Source organism: Tiliqua scincoides, chromosome 2, assembly GCF_035046505.1.
Source record: "Tiliqua scincoides isolate rTilSci1 chromosome 2, rTilSci1.hap2, whole genome shotgun sequence".
Classification (NCBI taxonomy): domain Eukaryota; kingdom Metazoa; phylum Chordata; class Lepidosauria; order Squamata; family Scincidae; genus Tiliqua; species Tiliqua scincoides.
In genome coordinates this window covers 271899162-271920593 of record NC_089822.1, presented here as the reverse complement: position 1 = coordinate 271920593, position 21432 = coordinate 271899162, and the positions used below count along the sequence as shown (strand labels likewise).

The 21432-nt window shown below is 55.0% G+C and overlaps 1 protein-coding gene across 2 annotated transcripts; it reads left to right on the top strand.

Moving 5' to 3' along the window:
- Positions 1 to 9865: 9865 nt before the first annotated feature.
- DAXX (death domain associated protein) lies at positions 9866 to 21089 on the top strand. 2 transcript variants are annotated; one of them, XM_066617300.1, is made up of 7 exons: positions 9866 to 10301; positions 10523 to 11294; positions 16841 to 17076; positions 18400 to 18571; positions 19391 to 19904; positions 20575 to 20761; positions 20964 to 21089. In XM_066617300.1, exons 1-7 carry the CDS (start codon positions 10140 to 10142, stop codon positions 21021 to 21023), a joined length of 2103 nt encoding a protein of 700 aa, XP_066473397.1. In that variant the 5' UTR covers positions 9866 to 10139; the 3' UTR covers positions 21024 to 21089. The 2 variants fall into 2 exon arrangements, with proteins under 2 accessions (XP_066473397.1, XP_066473396.1); XM_066617299.1 differs by having other exon boundaries at positions 20572 to 20761.
- The last annotated feature ends 343 nt before the right edge of the window (positions 21090 to 21432 follow it).

Genomic DNA, 21432 nt, shown 5'->3' with positions numbered 1-21432 from the left:
ATAGATTTTTATTTTAAAAGTTTAATACTGCAATAAATAATATAGAGGAAAGAAATCATATTTTACATTTTCAACTGCAGTCACATTACATCAACTGTTTAACTGGAACACAGAGACATCACGTTATAGGTGGATTCACCCCATCTAACCACTCCCACCATTTTTTCCACCTGTCTCTACCGGTTCTCACAGTTTTGTAAGCCACAACGCCGTATACTCTGGAGACCACAAAGTGGACCCATTCCTGCGTGTTGGTGGACTTTTTCTCCTTTATTTCTTTGCCCCTTTGGATGCCCCTAGCACAAAAAGGACATAACAGATTTATCAATCTTGCCATGGACTACGGCACCTCCCACCTATTGTCTCCTCCCCTCCTGTCCCGCATTACTTGTTCTCTTGGGTTCCCTCATACCTCCCGCTGGCTCCTTCCCAGAGACGATAGTCTCCCAGTCCTGTTGGGTCAGTTTGGGCCACTTAACGGCCCTCGCTACACCCCTCCACATCTAGGCTACCATTTCTATCAGCGGCAGGGCACCTACCAATCTAGAGGGTCCCGACCCCCCAAGCAGGTCGGCCTCTTGCACCTCTTCTGATCTCACAACCATGGGTTTGCCGCTCCCACCCTGAGGACCTGATGGAAAGCCCTCCTCCACCTTAATTTCCATAAACTAAAGGGGATTCTCTTCTCGCTAAAGGCACTGTACGCCACCTCCTCCTGCAAGAGGTATGCAGAATCTTTGCTGTCTCTCTTGGTGAGGCCTCATGATAAACTTCTATACCGTCATTTCATACATATAATGCGAGTTGTTTTCCTTCCAGCCCACTGGTTTTATACAGCTTGGCCAAGAGCCCCATCTCTTTCATCAGAGTCACCGCCTCCCTCATGTACTCCGGCAAAAATTGTTTTATAGCTCTTTCACCCACCATTTCTGTCCCCAGGTCGTCTTTTCCCAAGTGTCTCTGAATTGGGCCCATACAGAGGCAAAGGCTCCCCCTTTCTGCGGCCTCTGCCTCCATTTTGCCCAGTTGCCAGTTATAGGAGACAAAGGTCGCCAAGAACAAAGGTTCCAGGACCCAAACCCCTAGTCCTCTTTTCACTTTCTTATATGCCATCGTTCGGGCAAGAGGGAAGAAGGCAGCGCCCCACAAGAAAACAAAAACCTGATGGGTAACCTTGTCCACCACCTGTTTTGGTGGAGGATAGTTCGCCGCCAAATTGAACGGCATCGGAACACAATACACGTTGACGTAATGCACCCTCTGGTACAGGTTCAAGTTCCATTTTTTCCACCTCTTCAGTTTTTCCTCCACCTTAGAGGCCCACAGTTTCCAGTTCTCTTCCCACCCTCTTTGTTTCGGTCCAAAAATTATACCTAAAATTTTTACAGATTCCACCCTCTGAACCTCTTGTTTCCTTTCATCCGTTTCAGAAACAGCCCCCATGGCCCTCACCTCTATGTTTCTCCCCCTCGACCCAAGAGAATAACAATTGGTTTTATCCTCGTTTATCACCGCTCCTGAGGCCCTGCTGTATTCATCTATTATTCCCTTCAATGTCTCCATCTCACCCATGTCTCTAACCATAACGTACACATCATCTGCGTGGGCTGCCGTTTTTATTAACTTCCCAGCCTCTGCGCTATTCCCTTCCCCACCCATGGCGATTCCCTTTATTCTGCGCTCTGCCTGGAGTATGGCCAGCAACGGACCTAACGCCAAAACGGAGGAGCGGGCTCAATGGACATCCTTGGCGTATCCCTGATTCTATGGGTATGATTTTTCCCTTCCATCTGTTTACCTGCGGCATAACCGATGCCTGCTCATTCAGAGTTTTTAGATAGTTTATGAAAACCTCTGGGACACCCTTAGCCATCAGCGTTCGCCAGAGATACTTGCTGTTTATTCTGTCAAAGGCCTTAGATTGGTCCATTTGTAGACGTATCCCTCTCTACTCTCCCTTCTCCACCATCTGAAAAATCTCTCTAACCAGAACTAAGGAATCGGTCAACTTCCTCCCTGGGACAGCACTAGTCTGGGTCCTCGTAATCAACTTAGGGGCTATTTTGGAAAGTCTGTCATTCAAAATCTTTGCTAAAATCCTATAGTCGATGTTTGTCAGAGTCATGGGCCTCCAGTTTTTAGGCAGAGTAGGGTCCCCCTCTTTATAAATGAAGGTTACGAGTCCTCCATAAAAACGATCTCTAAATTTGTCCTCCTCCCGTAAGGCTCTATTAAAAACCACGGCTAGGGGTTCGGCCAGTTCTTTCTGAAACTTATAAAAGGTGTAATTTAGTCCATCAGGACCCACAGCAGTGCCGTCTCTTCCCTTTCTTATCACCTCCAGCACTTCATCTTCTGTTACGGGTTTAGTCATCTCCTCTGCTTCTTCCTTACTGGGTGACTCATAGGCATCCCTAGGCATTTTCATCAAAAAGTCAGTCATGGTTTGCTCTTCCATCTTTTTCTCAGCCTACATTTCCTGGTAGTGATAATTCATGATGCTCAACATCTCATCTGTTGAGTATTTTATCTCCTCTCCTCAACTTTCGAAGCCCTTCAAAGTTCCTGATCGTCCTTCCCCCCCTTTGTTTCTTCTCCCAGTCTTCCTGCTCCACAATTGGCCCCTTTGATCTGTATTTCTGCTTTTGTATTCTGGCCTCTCTCCTCCAGTGATATTCTTGGATAATCTTCCCATCCCTCTCTAATTTCTTCTTATTCCATGCCAGTCCTTTGTTGATCCTCTGATGGGCCTTCAGAAAGCCAAAAAGGCCTCTATGGTACTGGGCCAGTTCTTTCCTGTACACGTGCGATGACATCACGATGCACTTCTGCTTAATTTCCCTGTTTAGCTCCTGCCATCATCTGATTGGGTCATTCCTTCTGACCTCAGTTAATTCTCTCCATGTGATAATGCACTTCTTTATATTCCTGCTCACGCAGCATAGAGGGGTGCAGTCTCCACCTTCGTTTGCCACAAAGGGTCAGGCGATCGCCGTACAACTCTATGGAAAGGTACCCGTGATCTAAGGGTTCAGTCCTATCCTGCAAGATTGCACTGTCCAGTCCTTCTCCTCCCACACCGTCTATTCTGCTGGCCACAATCGGGTGATAGTAAGTAAAACGTCCGCCTGCCATATGTGGAAAATTACTCATATAAACCTTCCTGCAACTTAAAGGGAAAAAATCTAACCCATTATCAATTAAAAGTGCTTCATCTTCTAAATCTAAATTAAGCAAAAAGTCATTTAGGTTCCTTTCTTCCAGGGTCAGAGGACCCTGGTAGGGACTGGGGCTGTGTCCTGGAGGCTCTGGGCCAATCCTGGCATGTTGACCAAACCAAACCATGTGTGTTCCGCAGCGGCCTTTCAGTATCCATGGGGCACACCCTGACTGAAGAATGCCCCTGGAGCCTCCAGGCTAATCCAGGTTGGGGGGGGGGTGTCACTCCTTAGGAGTCCATCTCAGTGCCAGGTGAAGCACTGCTGGGGAGGATGTTGGGACCTGCAGGGCTCACACCAAGACAGCATGATGGGAACAAAGACCTCCAGAAGTAGCTTCAGGCAAGCCCCCCTGGACACGTGTGTATCTGTGTGTACAGCAATCAGACTGAACTGCCCCCCCATCAGTGGTTGACAATATGTGTCACAGCATGACTGGGCCACCTCAGCACCCACCCTGTGGCTGCCACTGGGCTAGTTTGTGGCTAACAACATAAGAACAGCCCCACTGGACCGGGCCAAAGGCCCATCTAGTCCAGCTTCCTTGTATCTCGCAGTGGCCCACCAAACGCTTCAGAGAGCAGAAAGGGCAGCAAGACACCATCTGCTTCCTGGTGCCCCCCCTCCCCCGCATCTGGCATTCCTAGGTAGTGAACTTCTAAAATTAGGAGCTTGCACATACCTATCATGACTTGCAACCCACAATGGACTTTTCCTCCAGAAATTTGTCCAATCTGCTCTTAAAGGCTTCTAGGCCAAATGCCATCACCACTTCCTGTGGCAAGGAGTTCCAAAGGTGAATTACACACTGGGTAAAGAAATATTTTCTGGCTGTTCTCCCAACACTCAATTTTAGTGGCTGTCCCCTGGTTCTGGTGTTATGGGAGAGTGTAAAGAGCATCTCTCTATCCACTCTGTCCATCCCCTGCATAATTTTGTATGTCTCAATCATGTCACTATAATATTAGCTGTTTTGTTCTCAATACCTTTTCTAAGGAACCCAAGCATAGAATTGACCTTCTTCTGTCCCCACCTGTTGGGTCGACATTCATCGAGCTGTCCACCAGCACCCCAAGATCCCTCTCCTGAGCTGTCACAGACAGCTCAGAACCCATTAGCCATGTGAAATTTTAACCATTAACCATGTGGAATTTTGATTTTTTGCCCCAATGTGCATGACTTTACACCTACCTACACTGAAACACATTTGCCATTTCGCTGCCCAGTCTGCCAGTTTGAGAGATCTTTCTGGAGCTCTTATCTTCTGGTCTTCACCATTGGGAAAAGTTTGGTGTCATCTGCAAACTTGGCCACCTCGCTGCTTAGCCCTGCCTCCAGATCATTTATGAACAGGTTGAAAAGCACGGGTCCCAGGACACACCACTTTTCACCTCTCTCCATTGTGCAAACTGCCCATTGACACCCACTCTCTGCTTCCTGGACCTCAAACAGTTCCTAATCTAGGAGAGGACCTGCCCTCTAGTTCCCTAGCTGTGGAGTTTCCCCAGCAGCCTTGGGTGAGGAACCCTGTTGAACGCCTTCTGAAAGTCCAGATATATAATGTCCACGGGTTCTCCCGCATCCACATGCCTGTTGACCTTTTCAAAGAATTCTAAAGATTCATGAGACAAGACTTACCCTTACAGAAGCCAGGCTGATTCTCCCTCAGCAAGGCTTATTTGGCTGTGTTTTGAGTCTATCTTTGATGGTTACACTGGTCATCTTGCTGGCACTGCATGGTCCCACCCATAAAATGGCTGCTGAGACACAAGGCTGCTGACAGCAGACTTCAGGCCTTCCCGAAGGCTGTCTGTAGGAGCCCCCTGTGCCAAGAGGGGGAACTGGGGAAGCAGGGAGACCTTGGAGCAACACCCTCCATGGACGACCTGGGGTTGGGGGAAGGCCCTGAAACTGGCCTCCCACACACGGTGGGACACACAGGGAGCTGCATGACACCCAGGCACTCTCTCCCCCCCCCCCATGGAAAATGGAAGAGATGTGGGGTGGTGGTGGGTGGGCATATCTTCAACACTGGTCAGCAGTGGCTGGGGGTGCTGTGGTGAGTCTCCCCAATGCGTCTCCTCCATGACAGACCTCTGCCCATTCCAGACCATACAGAATAAACTGCCATCTCATATGCACAGCTTAAACACAGTGGCATCTCTAGTGCTGGTGTAACCTCCATTAATATAACACAGTACAGGTCGCCCAACAAATCAGTAGGCAACCAAAAACCAGTGGCCAACTTGCTGAAACAGAACTGACTAGGAGTTCTGGTATGAGCTCTGATCCAGGGGCACGAGAGCCAACTCAGACTTACACCTCCTTGGTTGCCTGCTGTGTCTGATTGGCTCTCAGAAGAATCAGTCTCATTGGTTGGTTTTGAGTCAGTCCACTTTCTGTTACAGAAAGTAGCTGTGTTTTCCTTTTCTGGTGTCCATCCAGGTTAGTTAGTTAGTTGGCAACCTTCAGTCTCGAAAGACTCTGGTATAGCGCTCTGAAAGGTGGTTCTGGCACAGCGTCTAGTGTGGCTGAAAAGGCCAATTCGGGAGTGACAATCCCTTCCACACTGGGAGCAAGTGCAGTCTGTCCCTGGTCTGTCTCCCTGGCTATGGGCCTTCCTTCTTTGCCTCTTTGCCTCAGTCCGTTAAGAACATAAGAACATAAGAACAGCCCCACTGGATCAGGCCATAGGCCCATCTAGTCCAGCTTCCTGTATCTCACAGCGGCCCACCAAATGCCCCAGGGAGCACACCAGATAACAAGAGACCTCATCCTGGTGCTCTCCCCTACATCTGGCATTCTGACTTAACCCATTCCTAAAATCAGGAGGTTGCGCATACACATCATGGCTTGTACCCCATAATGGATTTTTCCTCCAGAAACTCATCCAATCCCCTTTTAAAGGCGTCTAGGCTAGACGCCAGCACCACATCCTGTGGCAAGGAGTTCCACAGACCGACCACACGCTGAGTAAAGAAATATTTTCTTTTGTCTGTCCTAACCCGCCCAACACTCAATTTTAGTGGATGTCCCCTGGTTCTGGTATTATGTGAGAGTGTAAAGAGCATCTCCCTATCCACTCTGTCCATCCCCTGCATAATTTTGTATGTCTCAATCATGTCCCCCCTCAAGCGTCTCTTTTCTAGGCTGAAGAGGCCCAAACGCCGTAGCCTTTCCTCATAAGGAAGGTGCCCCAGCCCCGTAATCATCTTAGTCGCTCTCTTTTGCACCTTTTCCATTTCCACTATGTCTTTATTGAGATGCGGCGACCAGAACTGGACACAATACTCCAGGTGTGGCCTTACCATCGATTTGTACAACGGCATTATAATACTAATCGTTTTGTTCTCAATACCCTTCCTAATGATCCCAAGCATAGAATTGGCCTTCTTCACTGCCGCCGCACATTGGGTCGACACTTTCATCGACCTGTCCACCACCACCCCAAGATCTCTCTCCTGATCTGTCACAGACAGCTCAGAACCCATCAGCCTATATCTAAAGTTTTGATTTTTTGCCCCAATGTGCATGACTTTACACTTACTGACATTGAAGCGCATCTGCCATTTTGCTGCCCATTCTGCCAGTCTGGAGAGATCCTTCTGGAGCTCCTCACAATCACTTCTGGTCTTTACCACTCGGAAAAGTTTGGTGTCGTCTGCAAACTTTGCCACTTCACTGCTCAACCCTGTCTCCAGGTCATTTATGAAGAGGTTGAAAAGCACCGGTCCCAGGACAGATCCTTGGGGCACACCGCTTTTCACCTCTCTCCATTGTGAAAATTGCCCATTGACACCCACTCTCTGCTTCCTGGCCTCCAACCAGTTCTCAATCCACGAGAGGACCTGTCCTCTAATTCCCTGACTGTGGAGTTTTTTCAGTAGCCTTTGGTGAGGGACCGTGTCAAACGCCTTCTGAAAGTCCAGATATATAATGTCCACGGGTTCTCCCGCATCCACATGCCTGTTGACCTTTTCAAAGAATTCTATAAGGTTTGTGAGGCAAGACTTACCCTTACAGAAGCCATGCTGACTCTCCCTCAGCAAGGCCTGTTCGTCTATGTGTTTTGAGATCCTATCTTTGATGAGGCATTCCACCATCTTACCCGGTATGGATGTTAGGCTGACCGGCCTATAGTTTCCCGGGTCCCCCCTCTTTCCCTTTTTAAAAATAGGCGTGACATTCGCTATCCTCCAATCTTCTGGTACCGTGGCCGTTTTGAGGGACAAGTTGCATACCTTAGTCAAGAGATCTGCAACTTCATTCTTCAATTCCTTAATAACCCTTGGGTGTATGCCATCAGGGCCCGGTGACTTATTGATCTTTAATTTATCAATGAGGTCTGAAACATCTTCTCTTTTAACCTCTATCTGACTTAACTCCTCGGTTAGGAGGGGCCGTTCGGGCAGCGGTATCTGCCCGAGGTCTTCTGCCGTGAAGACAGATGCAAAGAACTCATTTAATTTCTCTGCCATCTCTAAGTCTCCTTTTATCTCCCCTTTCCCTCCCTCACCATCCAGAGGGCCAACCGCTTCTCTGACGGGTTTCCTGCTTCTAACATATTTGAAGAAGCTTTTATTATTCCCCTTAATGTTGCTGGCCATGCGTTCCTCATAGTCTCGCTTGGCCTCCAGTATCACCTTCTTACATTTCTTTTGCCACAGTTTATGTTCCTTTTTATTCTCTTCATTAGGGCAAGACTTCCATTTACGGAAGGAAGCTTCCTTGCCCTTCACAGCCTCTCTAACTTGGCTGGTTAGCCATGCGGGCACCCTCCTGGATTTAGTGGAACCCTTCTTTCTTTGCGGTATACACCTCTGCTGGGCCTCTATTACTGTTGTTTTAAGCAGCCTCCATGCACTCTGGAGAGACTGGACTCTTTTTACCCTCCCTTTCAACCTCCTTCTAACCAGCCTCCTCATTTGAGGGAAGTCCGCCCGTCGGAAGTCAAGGGTTTTTGTTAGAGATTTGCCTGGTATTCTTCCCCCAACGTGCACGTCAAAACGGATCGCAGCATGATCACTGTTCCCCAATGGCTCAGTAACGTTTACATCTCTAACCAGGTCCTGCGTACCGCACAAAATTAAATCCAGAGTCACCTGTCCTCTGGTGGGCTCCGTGACTAGCTGATCTAAGCCACAGTCATTTAGCACGTCAAGAAATCCGGTTTCCTTATCGTGACCAGAACACAAATTGACCCAGTCAATATGAGGATAATTGAAGTCCCCCATGATTACAACCCTGTCCTTCCTTGTCACCTCCCTGATCTGTTTGGCCAAGTGTCTCTTCAAACTGGGAAAGGCCATGCTGCACAGCCTGCCTCCAAGCGGGCCGCTCAGAGGCCAGGGTTTCCCACTTCCCACTTGTTGAGGTCCACTCCTAAGGCCTTCAGATCCCTCTTGCAGATGTCCTTGTATCGCAGCTGTGGTCTACCTGTAGGGCGCTTTCCTTGCACGAGTTCTCCATAGAGGAGATCCTTTGGGATCCGGCCATCATCCATTCTCACGACATGACCGAGCCAACGCAGGCGTCTCTGTTTCAGCAGTGCATAGGACTTCTGATAGAATGCGGACATTTCCAGACGGTTTCATTGCACTGTGCGTCAAATGATATATAACTTGATGGTACTATTTGAACATACCAGGATTTCACAACTGTGGCAGCGGTGGTGTCGCCCACGCCCCACGGCGTCCCCCACACCCCTGTAGCGATGCTGCCGGCAGTACTGCCGATAGGGCACCACGTGATAACTGGGCTCTCCCAGGCAGAAGGGTGGCCGCTGCGCACTTTAAGGTGACGGCCACACACTGCTCTGCGCAGCAGGAGCGTGGGAGAGAAGCGGCAGGCAGCCCCGTCCTGCGCGTGTCTGCTCAGGAGTCCGGCTGCAGCCAGTGAGGCCGACTCCCAGGTCAGAGGCCAGGACTGCAGCCCGGCTCGGCCACGCCTGAAACACGGCCAGGAGGTGCCTGCTTTCCTCTGTGTCCTTCGCAGCTGAAGTTCTGAGTGAGGATAAGGCGCCTGCGGGAAGGCGGCAGGAAGGGGCCCTTCAGCCCCTGCTGGGAGAACCAGGCAGGGCCAGTCCGGCCTGAGGGGCCGCGCAGGGGTGGTTCTCCTGCGGCGGCGGGCCTCAGGCCCGAGCCAGGAAGGTCCCGACGAGAGGCACGCAGCAAGGAGCAGCCCTTGGCCAGCGGCCGGCCCTCCGCCCCGACTGCCGGCGCGGAGCCAGCCCGGCAGAAGGAGCCTCCGGCCCGCGTCCAGCAGCGTCACCAACGCGCCCTGCTGCTGCAGGAAGGGCCGGGCCGGCCGAGGAGCTTCCCGCCCGGCAGGGCCGTCGGGGGAAGGCGGAGGCCCGCGCAAGGCCGGGCGGCGGCAGCTGCCGGCGGGACCTCCCCTGCGCCCGACCCGCTGCGGGAGGGGACCGCCCCGCCGCCCGGAGGCCTCCGCGGCTCGAGCACAGCGCGAGGAAGGAAGGAGGTCCCGCGAGGAGACCAGAGGGCGAGGGCGCGTGCGCGTACTTCCTCAGGCGGGGCATCGTCATGGCGTCACGTCGAACGCCTGGGCGGGGCCGGAACTCCCGCCTCTTCCCGGCCTTGTGCGCACTCCGGGCCCGCCAGGGACTGCGGGGCAAGGGAGGGAGCTGCGCGCGCCTTCCGTACAGCAAGATGGCGGCGCCCATGGCCCGTCGCGGAAAGGCAGACGACGGAAGCCGCAACCGCTGCGAAGACGGGCCGGGCCGGGCCGGGCCGGAGAGAGGCCCGCACTTCCGCCCGAGAGCGGTGGGCGTGGCCGAGGTCTCCCGGAAGCCCCGCCCTCCGTCTCCTCAGGTGCTGGCGAGGCAGCTTCCGGTCCTGCGCAGTGGGCGGCGGCGGCGCTGCCGCGGAAACGAAACCGACGGTCCGCTCGCCCGCCGGCGGAGCCATGGCTGGGTCCGGCCCCGGTGGCTGCGGCGACGACGACGTCATCGTCCTGGACGAGGAGGAGCAGGAGGAGGAGGGAGCGAGCGCGCCCCCGCCCGCCGCCCCCCCGCCGCCCGCCGAGGGCCGAGCGCTGCAGTCCGAGAACGAGCAGCTCTTCGCCGAGGTCAGTCCCCCGCCCCCGCGTCGGGCCTCCCCCGGGCCTGGGCCTCGGTGCCAGGCCCTCGCAGCGCCCGCGGGCGCCCCTGCGGCCAGGCCAGGCTGCTCCCGGCTCCGGCCGCGGCAGGGCCTCTGGGGGGCAGCAGGGGTGCCCCCTGGGCGGGGGCTGCGAGGCCTGCGCCGCCCCGGCCTGCGCCCCCGCCTGACCGCCCGCCCCCCCCCCCGCAGTTCGTGGCCCTGTGCACAGAGCACACGCGGGAGCACCCGGAGGTGATGCCCTACCTGGCCAGCCGGCACCAGAAGACCTGCCCGCGCTTCCTGGCCTCGGCGGAGTTCCGCAACGTGCTGGGCCGCTGCCTGAGCCGCGTGCGGGCCCAGCGCAGCAAGGTCTACGTCTACGTCAGCGAGCTCTGCACCGTGCTCAAGGCCCACCGCAGGAGGCAGCCGGGCCCCGAGCAGCCCCCGCCCGCCCCCGCTGGGCCCCCGGCGCAGCTTTCCCCGCCCCCCGGCAGGGGCTCCTCGCGGCAGATCCGGCACCTGGAGGGCTTGCTCAGGGTCCACGCGGAGGAGATCCGGCGGCTGCAGGCGCAGGAGCTGGACCTGGACGAGCTGGACAGCGAGGACTCCGCCTACCTGCAGGAGGGCCGCCTGAAGCGGCGCATGATGCGCATCTTCCGGCGGCTCTGTGAGCTCAAGGACTGCAGCAGCCTCACGGGCCGCGTCATCGAGCAGCGCATCCCCTACCGGGGCACCCGCTACCCCGAGGTCAACCGCCGCATCGAGCGCCTCATCAACCACCCCGAGGCCTTCCCGGACTACAACGACATCCTCAAGGTGGTGCAGAAGGCCAGCACCCGTCACGGCCTGGCCCTGCCCAAGCAGCAGATGGCCAGCATGGCCGCCAGCGCCTTCCAGGAGGTGGGCGAGCGCCTGCAGGAGCGGCGCCGGCTCGATCTCGTGTACAATTTTGGCAGCTACCTCACCGACGAGTACCGGCGTGGTGAGCTTGGGGGCAGGACGGGGTGGTGCTGGCTGTGGTCCAAGAACCAGTGGAGTGGGGTGGCTGAGTGCCTGTGCTGGGTGGGCGCTGATCTCTCCCTGAGAGGCCCAACAGGCCTCTAAAGGTGGGCTTCACTTTGGCAGCCTACGTGGGATCTGGCTGCAGGCACCTTGTGCTCGCTGTATCCCGTCTAGGAAAGCAGAGGCTTTGCTGCAGCTGCCTGGCACTCTTGGGCACAGCTTCTTCTGAACTGGCTCAGATCCTTTGGGGGGGCTCAAAACTTGGCACAGGGATGGCTTGTGATGGGTGCCGTACTGGTCTCTCAAGGTGTGTCCTGCTCTGCATGCGTGCTTAGAAAAGTCTGCCGCTTTTCCTGTCCTCAAGGTAGTCAAGTGCGGTGTGGAAAAAGTGTTAAGCAGTTGCCAGAGTGAGACTGAAGCAGCAGCAGCAGCAGCACCTCAAGGTAGCAGAAAATTGCAGATCGCTGAAGTCCCAAATGGGGGCAGCAGCACAGCAAGCAGCAGATGAAGAACTTGCAGAGATGCTGGAAGACTTGGGGTCGAGTCCAAAGCGTCCCCTGCACAGACTCCTCCTCTGTGGGGAACTGGAAAGCACATACGAGTTATTTCTGTGTGTTGACAGGTTAAGTCCAGTAACCTCAACGTCTTTCTGAAAGATGTCATGTGCCAAGCCAGGAAAAAGGTCAGGGATGTGAGACAGTCGGCATCAGGGTGTTGTGGCATGGAATTGCCTCCCCCGGTTACTTCTTGGTGAGGGGTGTGTTGGCCTTGCCCCCCCTCCATTGGGATGGTGAGGCAGAGGCTCCAGTTGGGGTTAGGGTTGGGGGTATCCTTGAACAGATCCCTGCAGTGCGCATTCTGGGAAGTTGAGCCGGAAGATGAGTCGTTTGCTGTTCCTGTTTTGAGGCAAGCAGGCTGTCTGTGCTAAGTGCCCTTTCTCCATGGCTCTTGAGTGCACGACGTGAGGCAGAAAGCTATCGTCACATGGCCGTGCAGGTTGTCTGAGTTGTGGCTCCCTAGTTGTGGTTGGTGTTGACTGTAGAGCATAGTCTGTAAACTTCCTTCTGCAGTGGGAGGAGCAGATTGGAGAGGGAGTGGTTTTCCTTCCCCATGAGTATTTAAATTGCCAGCTCAGCTCTAAAGTAGGCACAACCTTTGGGGTGTGCCTGTCACCTGGAGGCGGTTTTGGGTATGGTGTCTGTCAACCGCACCCATGCCCTGGCCACCCACATCCACCCTGTTTGGGGACACACGTGCTGGCGTTGGTGTATTTTGGCATGATGTAATGCCAGTAACCGCTGTACAATTTACCTTAAGCAGAAGTGGTCCTTGGATAGAAAGCAGAAGAACCAGGGCATCCTTGAGAGGAGAAGAGGCTGCATGATGGCACAAACGGAGGAGGGTTCCCTTGCGGGACTTGGGACTGAAAGAGCAGGGAGGGGAGAAGGAGCGGGGCCATGACCAGGCTCTGGCTCTTGGAGAGCAACAATCAGACTTGTGCCCCATCTTGTCTGCTGGGCTTCACCTGCTCTTTTTGGGTGGCTTTGGTGTGAGTTTGGGAGGTTTCCATTTGATTGTGGTATTCAACCATTTAGAAACAAATCAAGATCAAATTTTCAGAGCTTTTGAAGGCTCAGAAGGTGGGGAGAAGCTGGTCAGGAGAGAGAAGTTGCATCTGCCTTCTTGGGAGGGAGGAGTTTGCGGGGCGGGAGGGAGCACAGGAGATGCTGGGCATGGGGAGCAAGAATACTGCTTTATCTTCACTTTTAAGAAACAAAGTTTCTAAAAGAAAAGGTGGTTGTGGGTATCACTGGTGAGAACTCCACAAGCCAAGAGCAGAGAGGTAGAATTTCTGGCCATTGTGGAACTCTTGAAATGGCTTCTTGGCACTCAATGACTTTGGGGTTCATTCCATGTCAAGCGATCTAGGCCTCCCTGTGTTTTAATGGAATTTTGTGTGCAGAGTCCCACGTGTCCCAAACGAACTTTGGTAAAGTTTTAAGTTCGCTGGTGGAATACTTGTGGAGCTAGAGTCATTTGTTGGATCCCCACACTACGACCACGTTAAGTACAATTGTGAGATTTTGACAACTTTGAGACATAATATCTCCCTTGCTATTTTTCAATAGCAACTGAATTTGGGCCTTGGGATATTTCAATATTGTGAGCTGGCATTTTGGGGACAGTACCTTCTAGAAACACTTTTAAACTAATCTCATTAGAAAGAGCATTTTTCAAACCCTGTAGAAAAGTGGGTTTTTTTGCTCACAAATGAAGCAATGATGAAAAAAAGACACGGAGCCAAAGTGTCAGGTTGAGTGCCAGGGGCGAAAAGCGGCTGCTTCTGCAGAGCCCGCCCCTCAGCCTTTTTATTTTGTTCTCCTGAAGCAGTGTACAACAAGGCTCAGATTTCTCTCAGCTACTGATAAAAAAAAACACTTTCCCAGGCAAAAACACATTGAGCGCTACCCTTATCTATACTATAACTCATCCTTGTGTTTTCCCTTGCACTGGGCCTCACGGCTCCCAGCTTCTCACGGACAAAGGACATACCAGGGTTTGCCTCGGATGAGAACAGGGGGGTGTGCCCACGCCCAAACATAAGAACAGCCCCACTGGATCAGGCCATAGGCCCATCTAGTCCAGCTTCCTGTGTCTCACAGCGGCCCACCAAATGCCCCAGGGAGCACACCAGATAACAAGAGACCTCATCCTGGTGCCCTCCCTTGCATCTGGCATTCTGACATAGCCCATTTCTAAAATCAGGAGGTTGCGCATACACATCATGGCTTGTACCCCATAATGGATTTTTCCTCCAGAAATTTGTCCAATCCCCTTTTAAAGGTGTCCAGGCCAGTTGCCATCACCACATCCTGTGGCAAGGAGTTCCACAGACCAACCACACGCTGAGTAAATAAATATTTTCTCTTGTCTGTTCGAACTCTTCCAACACTCAATTTTAGTGGATGTCCCCTGGTTCTGGTGTTATGTGAGAGTGTAAAGAACATCTCCCTATCCACTCTGTCCATCCCCTGCATAATTTTGTATGTCTCAAAATGTGTCGCCCAAAAGCTCTGAAACCCAGTGCTTCTGCATTATTATACTATTATTACACTGCTACACACAAAATTTCATTAAAATCTGTGATGGTTGTGCAGGGCACTTTTCAAAAACTAGACCACATGACATGGAATGACCCTTTTGCAAAGATGAAAAATTAGGCAGCTGAATTAGACCTCAAGTTCATTTGCTGCTGAAGGAGGTAGAACACTTTGCTTGGGGCTCTGTGCTCTCTGTGTTAACCAACCAGTGTTAACCCCTTCCCCCCCCCAGTCTTCCAGGTGGCCTCCAATGCAGCTGCCTTCTAGTGACATCAGTTTTGCCTGATTGGTCCAAGAGCTCCTCGGAGATAGTTGAGCCCAACCCCTCCCCCATAAATGCAGGCAGTTCACAATTGCAGCAACCCTGCTAGAAGGCTGTCTAGCCTCTGTTTCCAGACTTCTGATGGAGAGTCCACCAGCTTCTGAGACACATTGGCCCACTGCTGGTCTTGCTCTTTGGAGCAGCCAAGAAGAAATCTTCTCCATCTTCCTTGTGATAGCCCTTGAGATGTCTGTCGACAGTTATGTCCCCTCTGCCCCACCCCTTCTCCAAACTAATCCTGGCTAACTCCTTCAGCCTCTCCTCCGAGGACACAACCGCCAGTTGCCATCCTCTGGACCTTCTCTAGTTGGTCAATATCCCCCTTCAACTGGGGTTCCCAGAACCGGGCGTGGCATTCTGGATGGGACCTGGTGAAAGGAGCATGGAGTGCTGCCAGGATTTCTCGTGCTCTGGGTGCTGTGCTTCTGTGGATGAGCAGCAGCAAAGTGAGGCAAGCGTGAGGGAGGCTTAGACTGGGAAGCCCAGGCTGGCGGTGGCCAGGCTCTAATGGGTTTCTGCACCACGGCCAGACCCAGCGGGCATCCAAGGAAATGCAGAGTTGCTGCCAGGATGCCAATCTGGAGACCATAATGCTGTGTGTTGTGTTGAAGGTAGGAGGGCCTGCACAGGTGTCAAAATTCACTAGATGGAGTGGCTGGAACACGCAGGTGTTTCTGCCTCATTCCCGAAGGGCGACTTGGGTCTTTGCTGCTTTCTCAGGCACTCTTGGCTTTTCTTCGCCTGACCTGAGCAGAGCTTTAGCCCTCCTGACTCTCCCCCCACCCTGCTTTTTCTTCTCCTTTATTAGTGAATTAAAAGAAGAGAAGGACAAAATAACCTTGCTGGGGGGGGGGGAGAGGGAGGAAAAATGCATGACTTAAATACAAAATGTAGAGATCTCAAAACATTAAGAAGCCTCCTATAAAAATATTAAGACGCAGCGCCTGTACAGGTGGCTTCCACTTGGACCCAGAGCTGTAGCCATTGGTGGGGTTGTCTGTGAACTATGTGTTCCAGTGCTGGTCAAGTAGAGTCCGGGTCCTCAACCTATCGCCCAGTGTTTTAATACATTCTTAGCCACAGTGAGGGTACAAGGAGTCCCGCTTTGCTGTGCTGCACTTATTTTTCATAAAATAGGTAAGTTCAAAAGAACGCAACTGTCTACAAATATCCGTGTTTGCTGCAGTACAGGGTTCATACAGCTAATTACCCCCCTCCCCCCCCCAATGGTACCACTGTACAGGACCACATTATGTGCCTAAGTGCAGGGTTGGTTCAGACTGACAGCTGCTCCAGAGCAGGGTCTGTGAAGGCCCTTCTCTCTTTGCCCCGTCTGCTGGGGGGGGGGGCGTGACGCTGGTGCAGACCGCGGTCGGCTTCCCCTGTCCTGGAGCCGAGCCAACTTGGAACAACTTGATGGGGGCACCTGGTGTGGGGACTCAGAAGAAGCATGCCCCGTGTGCAGGCAGGTCAGTGTTCAGGCCTTGGGTCTCGAAACGTGTCAGGCTCTGGATAGGCCTGTGGTTCTGTGCCTGATGCCTGGCAATAGGCAAGCAAAGCCCTGTGGCAACTGGGAGGTGTTCCCTGGGGTGGCCCCCTCTGTCCTGCAGCTTCTGAGAAGTCTTCAAAGGCAGCACCCCCACCCCAAGTGCTTCTCCGAGGCCCAGGCTGCAGATCGCAGTTTGCAGCTGGGTTTCTGTGCTTGCAGAGGTCTGCTTTGCATGTGTGTCTGTTTCAAGTCTAAGCCTGCAGAGAACTCAGGACCCAAAAATAAAATAATAAAAAGGGAGGAAATGGGGCAGAAGCACTTGATGAGGGAAACTGCCCTGACGTGGAAGGCAGGATGGCTTGTGGCAGCCTGCAGCTAAGCAGAAAGGCGGCCAACCAGGCTCTGGTACCGGTACTCGGGGTCCACCTCAGAGGCTGTGCTTTTTCTCCAGGCCACCTTCAGCTGCCAGAGTAGAGGGAACGGGGTTGGGGCACCGTTCGAGGGGAAGAGAGGTACACTGGGCAAGCCCCTGAGCTCAGGCCAGGCTCCTCGTGTGCTCCTCCAGGCCCTGCACTGCCCTGGCTGATTGGGGCCCTCTTCCTTCCCTTCCGCAGAGAATGACCCGGCGCTGACAGATGATGAGCTGGCCCGTCGCCTGCGGCACAATCGGGAAGTGGCTGTGCAGCGGCTGGACCAAGTGCTGGTGCGCTATGTAGACCTTCAGGACAAGAACGAGGAGGGCGAGTGGCGCCCTGGGCAGGCCAGGCCTGGCGGTGCCACCAGCCCTCAACAAGCGCAGCCAACTACGCCCAGGGAGCCAGATTCGGTGGTGGGGGCAGCTGCTGGAGAGGTACGGGGTCCTCTTGGCAGAAGCTTCCTGGTGGCCTCCTGGAGGCGGGACTGGAGACTGAACTGGCCTTCTGTTGGTGGCGTAGCAGGATGTGAGGGTGGGAGGAGGGAATTGTTGTCCAGGATCCTCAGGCGATTTAGGGCTGTACCTGGTGAAAAGAGGTGGCCTGAGAGAGAGGGAACTGCACAGGGGTGGGGGGCCTGTCTCACGTCATAGATGTCCGTCTCCACTCCTTGCACAGCCGCCCACTCTGAGACCAGAGCAGGAAGCATTTTGTTGGCCAAGGAAAGAAAGACAAAGGGCCTCTTCTTGTTGTTCTTTCCTGGAACAGTCTGTCCAAACACCTTTCAGGCAAGGCCTGGCTTCAAGCAGGGATGCCCCCACCAAATGGTTCTTCTTGACAGGGCGTAACTATACATTTGGCTCTTAGCATCTGCAGGTTTCCCGTCAAGGAACCCCCAAGGATGGTGAAATCTGTGGATGATGGGATCCCGGAGTGGGTCTCTTACAGGCCCTCAGGATGTGACCTCTGGGCACTGTTGAAAAACTGCAAGGTTGTAACAGGGAGGGCTTTCTGGGAGGCTACACATGGCTGCCCCACTGAGATGTGGCCCACATCTCGGTGGGGCAGCCATGTGTAGCCTCCCAGAAAGCCCTCCCTGTTACAAGTCCAGGAGATCGTGTCATTCCTAAATCCACGGGTTCTGAACCCGTGGATTAAAAGGGCAGACCTGTACACAGCCTGATTCAGTGAGGGTTTCCCTCACTCTACTGCCTCTGGATCTCCTCAGAAGTAATAATGGAGTGGACTTCTCGGAGGCCCTGGCAATGGGAGTCTCTGTCCTGGGGGGACGGGGAGTGTGCCTCCCCCTTCGCAGGCTCTCGCTCAGCTCAGTTCAGGGGAGCATGCAGGTCTGGGTTAGGGTCTTGTGCTGGTGAGGGGGGAGACTGGTTCTCTCTCTTCCCCTCCTTCTTAACCAGTGGTGGGGGAGTAAGATCATGGCCTGAGCTACAGTAGGCAGCTGCTGTGTAGATTGGCACTGGTGGAGACCCTCTGGGGCAGTCAAGGCATTGTGGGCCAGAGAGGCCAAGGGAGGAGGGAGCAGCAGGGATGGGACGAGGGAGTGGACAGTATGTGACATTGGCGACATTAGCCTGGGTGGCCTTTGGCCAGTCACTCACTCAGCCTCACCTACCTTACCGCGTTGTGAGCACAAAAGAAGGGAACTATATGCCCCCCTTTTTTTCCTTGGAGAAGGATGGTATAAAAATGTGGACAATAAGTAAATGAATAAAAAATATTTGAAACTTCCTTCTCCCTAGAGTGGCTCAGGGCCAGAGAGGACCTTCAGAGAGACCTCTCCACCGGATCATGACGAGGAGGAGGAGGAGGAGGAGGAGGAGGAGTCCTCTTCTTCAGAGACAGACATGGAAGCTGAACTGGAGAAGAGCTTGGAAGGTGGGGAGGAGGAGGAAGAAGGCGGCCTGGCACCAGGTAGGGCTGTGGCAAGCCTGGAGGGCAGCTGGGAGAAGGGGGTCCCTGGACACAGAAGTGCCACCTGCCCCTTTCCCCAAAATCCAGGGGCCCCCCAAGCATGGTATGGAAGGAGCAGCGGCCAGAATTGGTGCTGGCTCTTCCCTGGGGGTGTAGTGGGGATTGGGGGGAAGAGATGGTTTAAGCTACCTGGTCAGGATGGAAGCGTTTGAGGCTGCACTTGGTGTGGAAGTGGGTGGGGGTCTAATGTCTTTGTAGGGTGAGAGGGGTGGGGAGGGGGGCTTTGAGTCATCTTGCTCCATGAAGACAGACCTCTTCCTTCACGCCTCGCGGCAGGGAGTCCCATGTGTCATGACTAAAGGAGGATGTCCCTGCTGCCCGCTCCAGGCATCCTGCCAGTCTGACTGGGCGCCCTTCCCCCCTTCTGGGGAACAGATGGCGCAACGGCCACATTCTGCACCTGGGCCTGGTTGTAAAAGCTCCTTGCTGCACCTCCTCATTTGCCCCTTCCTGCTGCTGGCACTCTCTGCAGGGCCCTTGGTTGTTGGCACTGTTAGGTTGTCAGCTAGAAGAATTGTTCTTCTACCAGGCTGCTTGCAAACCAAGGCACAAAAGAGGCCAAAGATTAAGATGGAAAGGAAGTTTACTTACAGTCTGATGTAAGTTCATACAGACATTCACATCAAGGCTCTCAGCACTGAAAGACCAGCAGCCCTAAGCAGCTGCCCTGCGATGCCTGCAGGTTTAACAAAAACAATAATCAAAAGCAGAGACTAGGGAAGAGTGTGGGGGGACCTGACCTCTGCCTGCCCCCCACAGATCCTGGGGACCCTCCTGCCTATGAGACTGAGGCTGACCAGCACATGGGTCTGAAAGTGCCTGAGCTGCTTCTGGATTCCTCGGCGGAAGAGGAGCTGGATGAGGAGGAGGAGGAGGAAGATGACGATGACGACGATGATGGCAGCGAGGAGAGGGAAGACCAGGGGGAAGTGGGGAAGCAGCCTCCCCTTCCAGAGCCCAGACCTCCTGGCAACCCACCTGTACTCAGCAGCCCCCCCTCCCAGCAGTTTCTGCTGGAGATTGAGGCAGCCCTGCCCCTGGAGGCCAGTGAGACGCCACCCCCCTCCCCACCACTGCTGCCCCCCTTGTCCCCACGCCTGACTGAGCAAGGGGGTGAATGCCCCATCTCTCTACCTAAGGCACAGCCGCCACTCAAGCGCAGCCGGTCCCTGGAGAACAGCGGGTCCTGCTGGCCGGCCCCCGCCGTTAGCTGCAGAGTCAACGGGCAGCCCCCCAGCAAGCGGGGCCGGCAGGAGCTGAGTGTCTCCAAGAGGTGAGCGGCTGGCTAGAGGCCTAATTCCGTCAGGAAACAGCAAAGGGGTCTCTAGTGAATGGAATTGGTGAAGCCAGGCGGGGTCTTCCCCTCCCACTAGCTTCTGACATGGGAGCAGCTGCAGGAAGGGGAGCAGGGTTGGTCTCCTCCTTGGCTGCTGGATGGAGGTAAGGCAGCAGAGACTGGTGCCGGAAGGATCCCAGCCCCACCCCAGAGGACAGGCCCGGTGGTGCTTCCCTTGCTCAGCGGGGGCACCCCTGTCTGGACAGCCCTTGCTCTGTCTGTGATAGGTTCCCACTAGCTCAGTCTCAGGCAGTGGCAGCATCTCAGGGGAGGAAGGGAGGGAATTGCCGCTGCCAGGCAGTGACAGTGGACCCAGGAGGGGCTGTGTGTGTGTGTGTTGATCCTGTGCTTTCCTCCCGAGAGGGGGGCACTCCTCACGATGAAGATGTGCTCAGGGTCTCCACAGAGGGCCCCAGCGGTCAGTGCTCAGCTGCACCAGCCAACCTCCCCCCCCCCCAACACAGCCGGAACTAGCTTCAGTGGCCCACATAAGGTGGCTTCCCGTTCTCCTCAAGCAGGCTTGAGGCCGGGCCAGTAAGCCAAGCGGCATGGGGGGGGGACTGTGGGGTGGTGGTCTCAGCTTACCAGCGTCCCCCTTCTGCAGCAGCTACATCGAAGTGCCCAGCGGGGGCTCGTCCGAGGAGGAGGGCTGTGGCAAAGCGCTCCTGCGCCCCCTCTCGCCCCACAGCCCGCTGCCCATGGCCGACTCCACGTGTGCCGACTCCCCCAGCCCGGGCCTCGTCACGAGCACGCAGGGCAGTCCGCAAGCGGGACAGCTCGTCCAGATCTGCAAGGTGAGTGGAGGGCGGGGTGCTCGAGCCGGACCCTGCTGGGGGGGCGCAGCCTTGTCCCTGCGCTGCCACGTCCTGGCCCGCCGCTGTCCCTGCAGCAGGGCGTCCTGGGCCTGTGGAACTCCCTGCCGCGGGAGTGGCGACAGCCTGCCTGGGGTCGGGCTGGGCTGGGCTGGGCGCCGACGGCCTCCTCTGCTCTCCGCAGGCCAGCGTGGCGACGCAGTGCGACCCGGAGGAGATCATCGTGCTCTCGGACTCCGACTAGCGCCGGAGGAGCGCGGGGGGCCGGGCTGCTCGCTGGAGAACCGGCACCAATAAATATTTTTCTGTACTGGCTGCGTCAGGCGCGTCTTTCCCTCCCGGGCCGGCGGGCGGGCGGGCGGAGCGTCTGCGGGCCGCGGGGCAGCCTCGGGGGCGCCTGGACCGCATCTCGGAAAGGCCCCGCCACCCGCGGGAGCGCCGGCCGGCCGGCCCACCCCGGGGCTGCGGTCGCGGAAGGGCTCGGACGCAGAGGCCGCGCCGGCTGCCCGGAGGCGCTTTGCACGCGCTCAGAGGCAGCCTCGCCTGCGCGAGCCCGCCCCGAAGACGAGTCCTCCGACAGAAAGGGCTGCCCTTAAAGGGGCGGAGGCGGCGCCTTTAAGCGCGGCCTGCCGCGGCGCATGCGCCTTGGAGAC

Bases quoted from the DNA above. Each gene is read 5' to 3' on its own strand.
- DAXX (XM_066617299.1), top strand. From the start codon at position 10,140: ATGGCTGGGTCCGGCCCCGGTGGCTGCGGCGACGACGACGTCATCGTC. The intron at 10,302-10,522 runs GTCAGTCCCCCG...CCCCCCCCGCAG, and splicing joins ACGAGCAGCTCTTCGCCGAG to TTCGTGGCCCTGTGCACAGA. The intron at 19,905-20,571 runs GTGAGCGGCTGG...CCCCTTCTGCAG, and splicing joins GAGCTGAGTGTCTCCAAGAG to CAGCTACATCGAAGTGCCCA.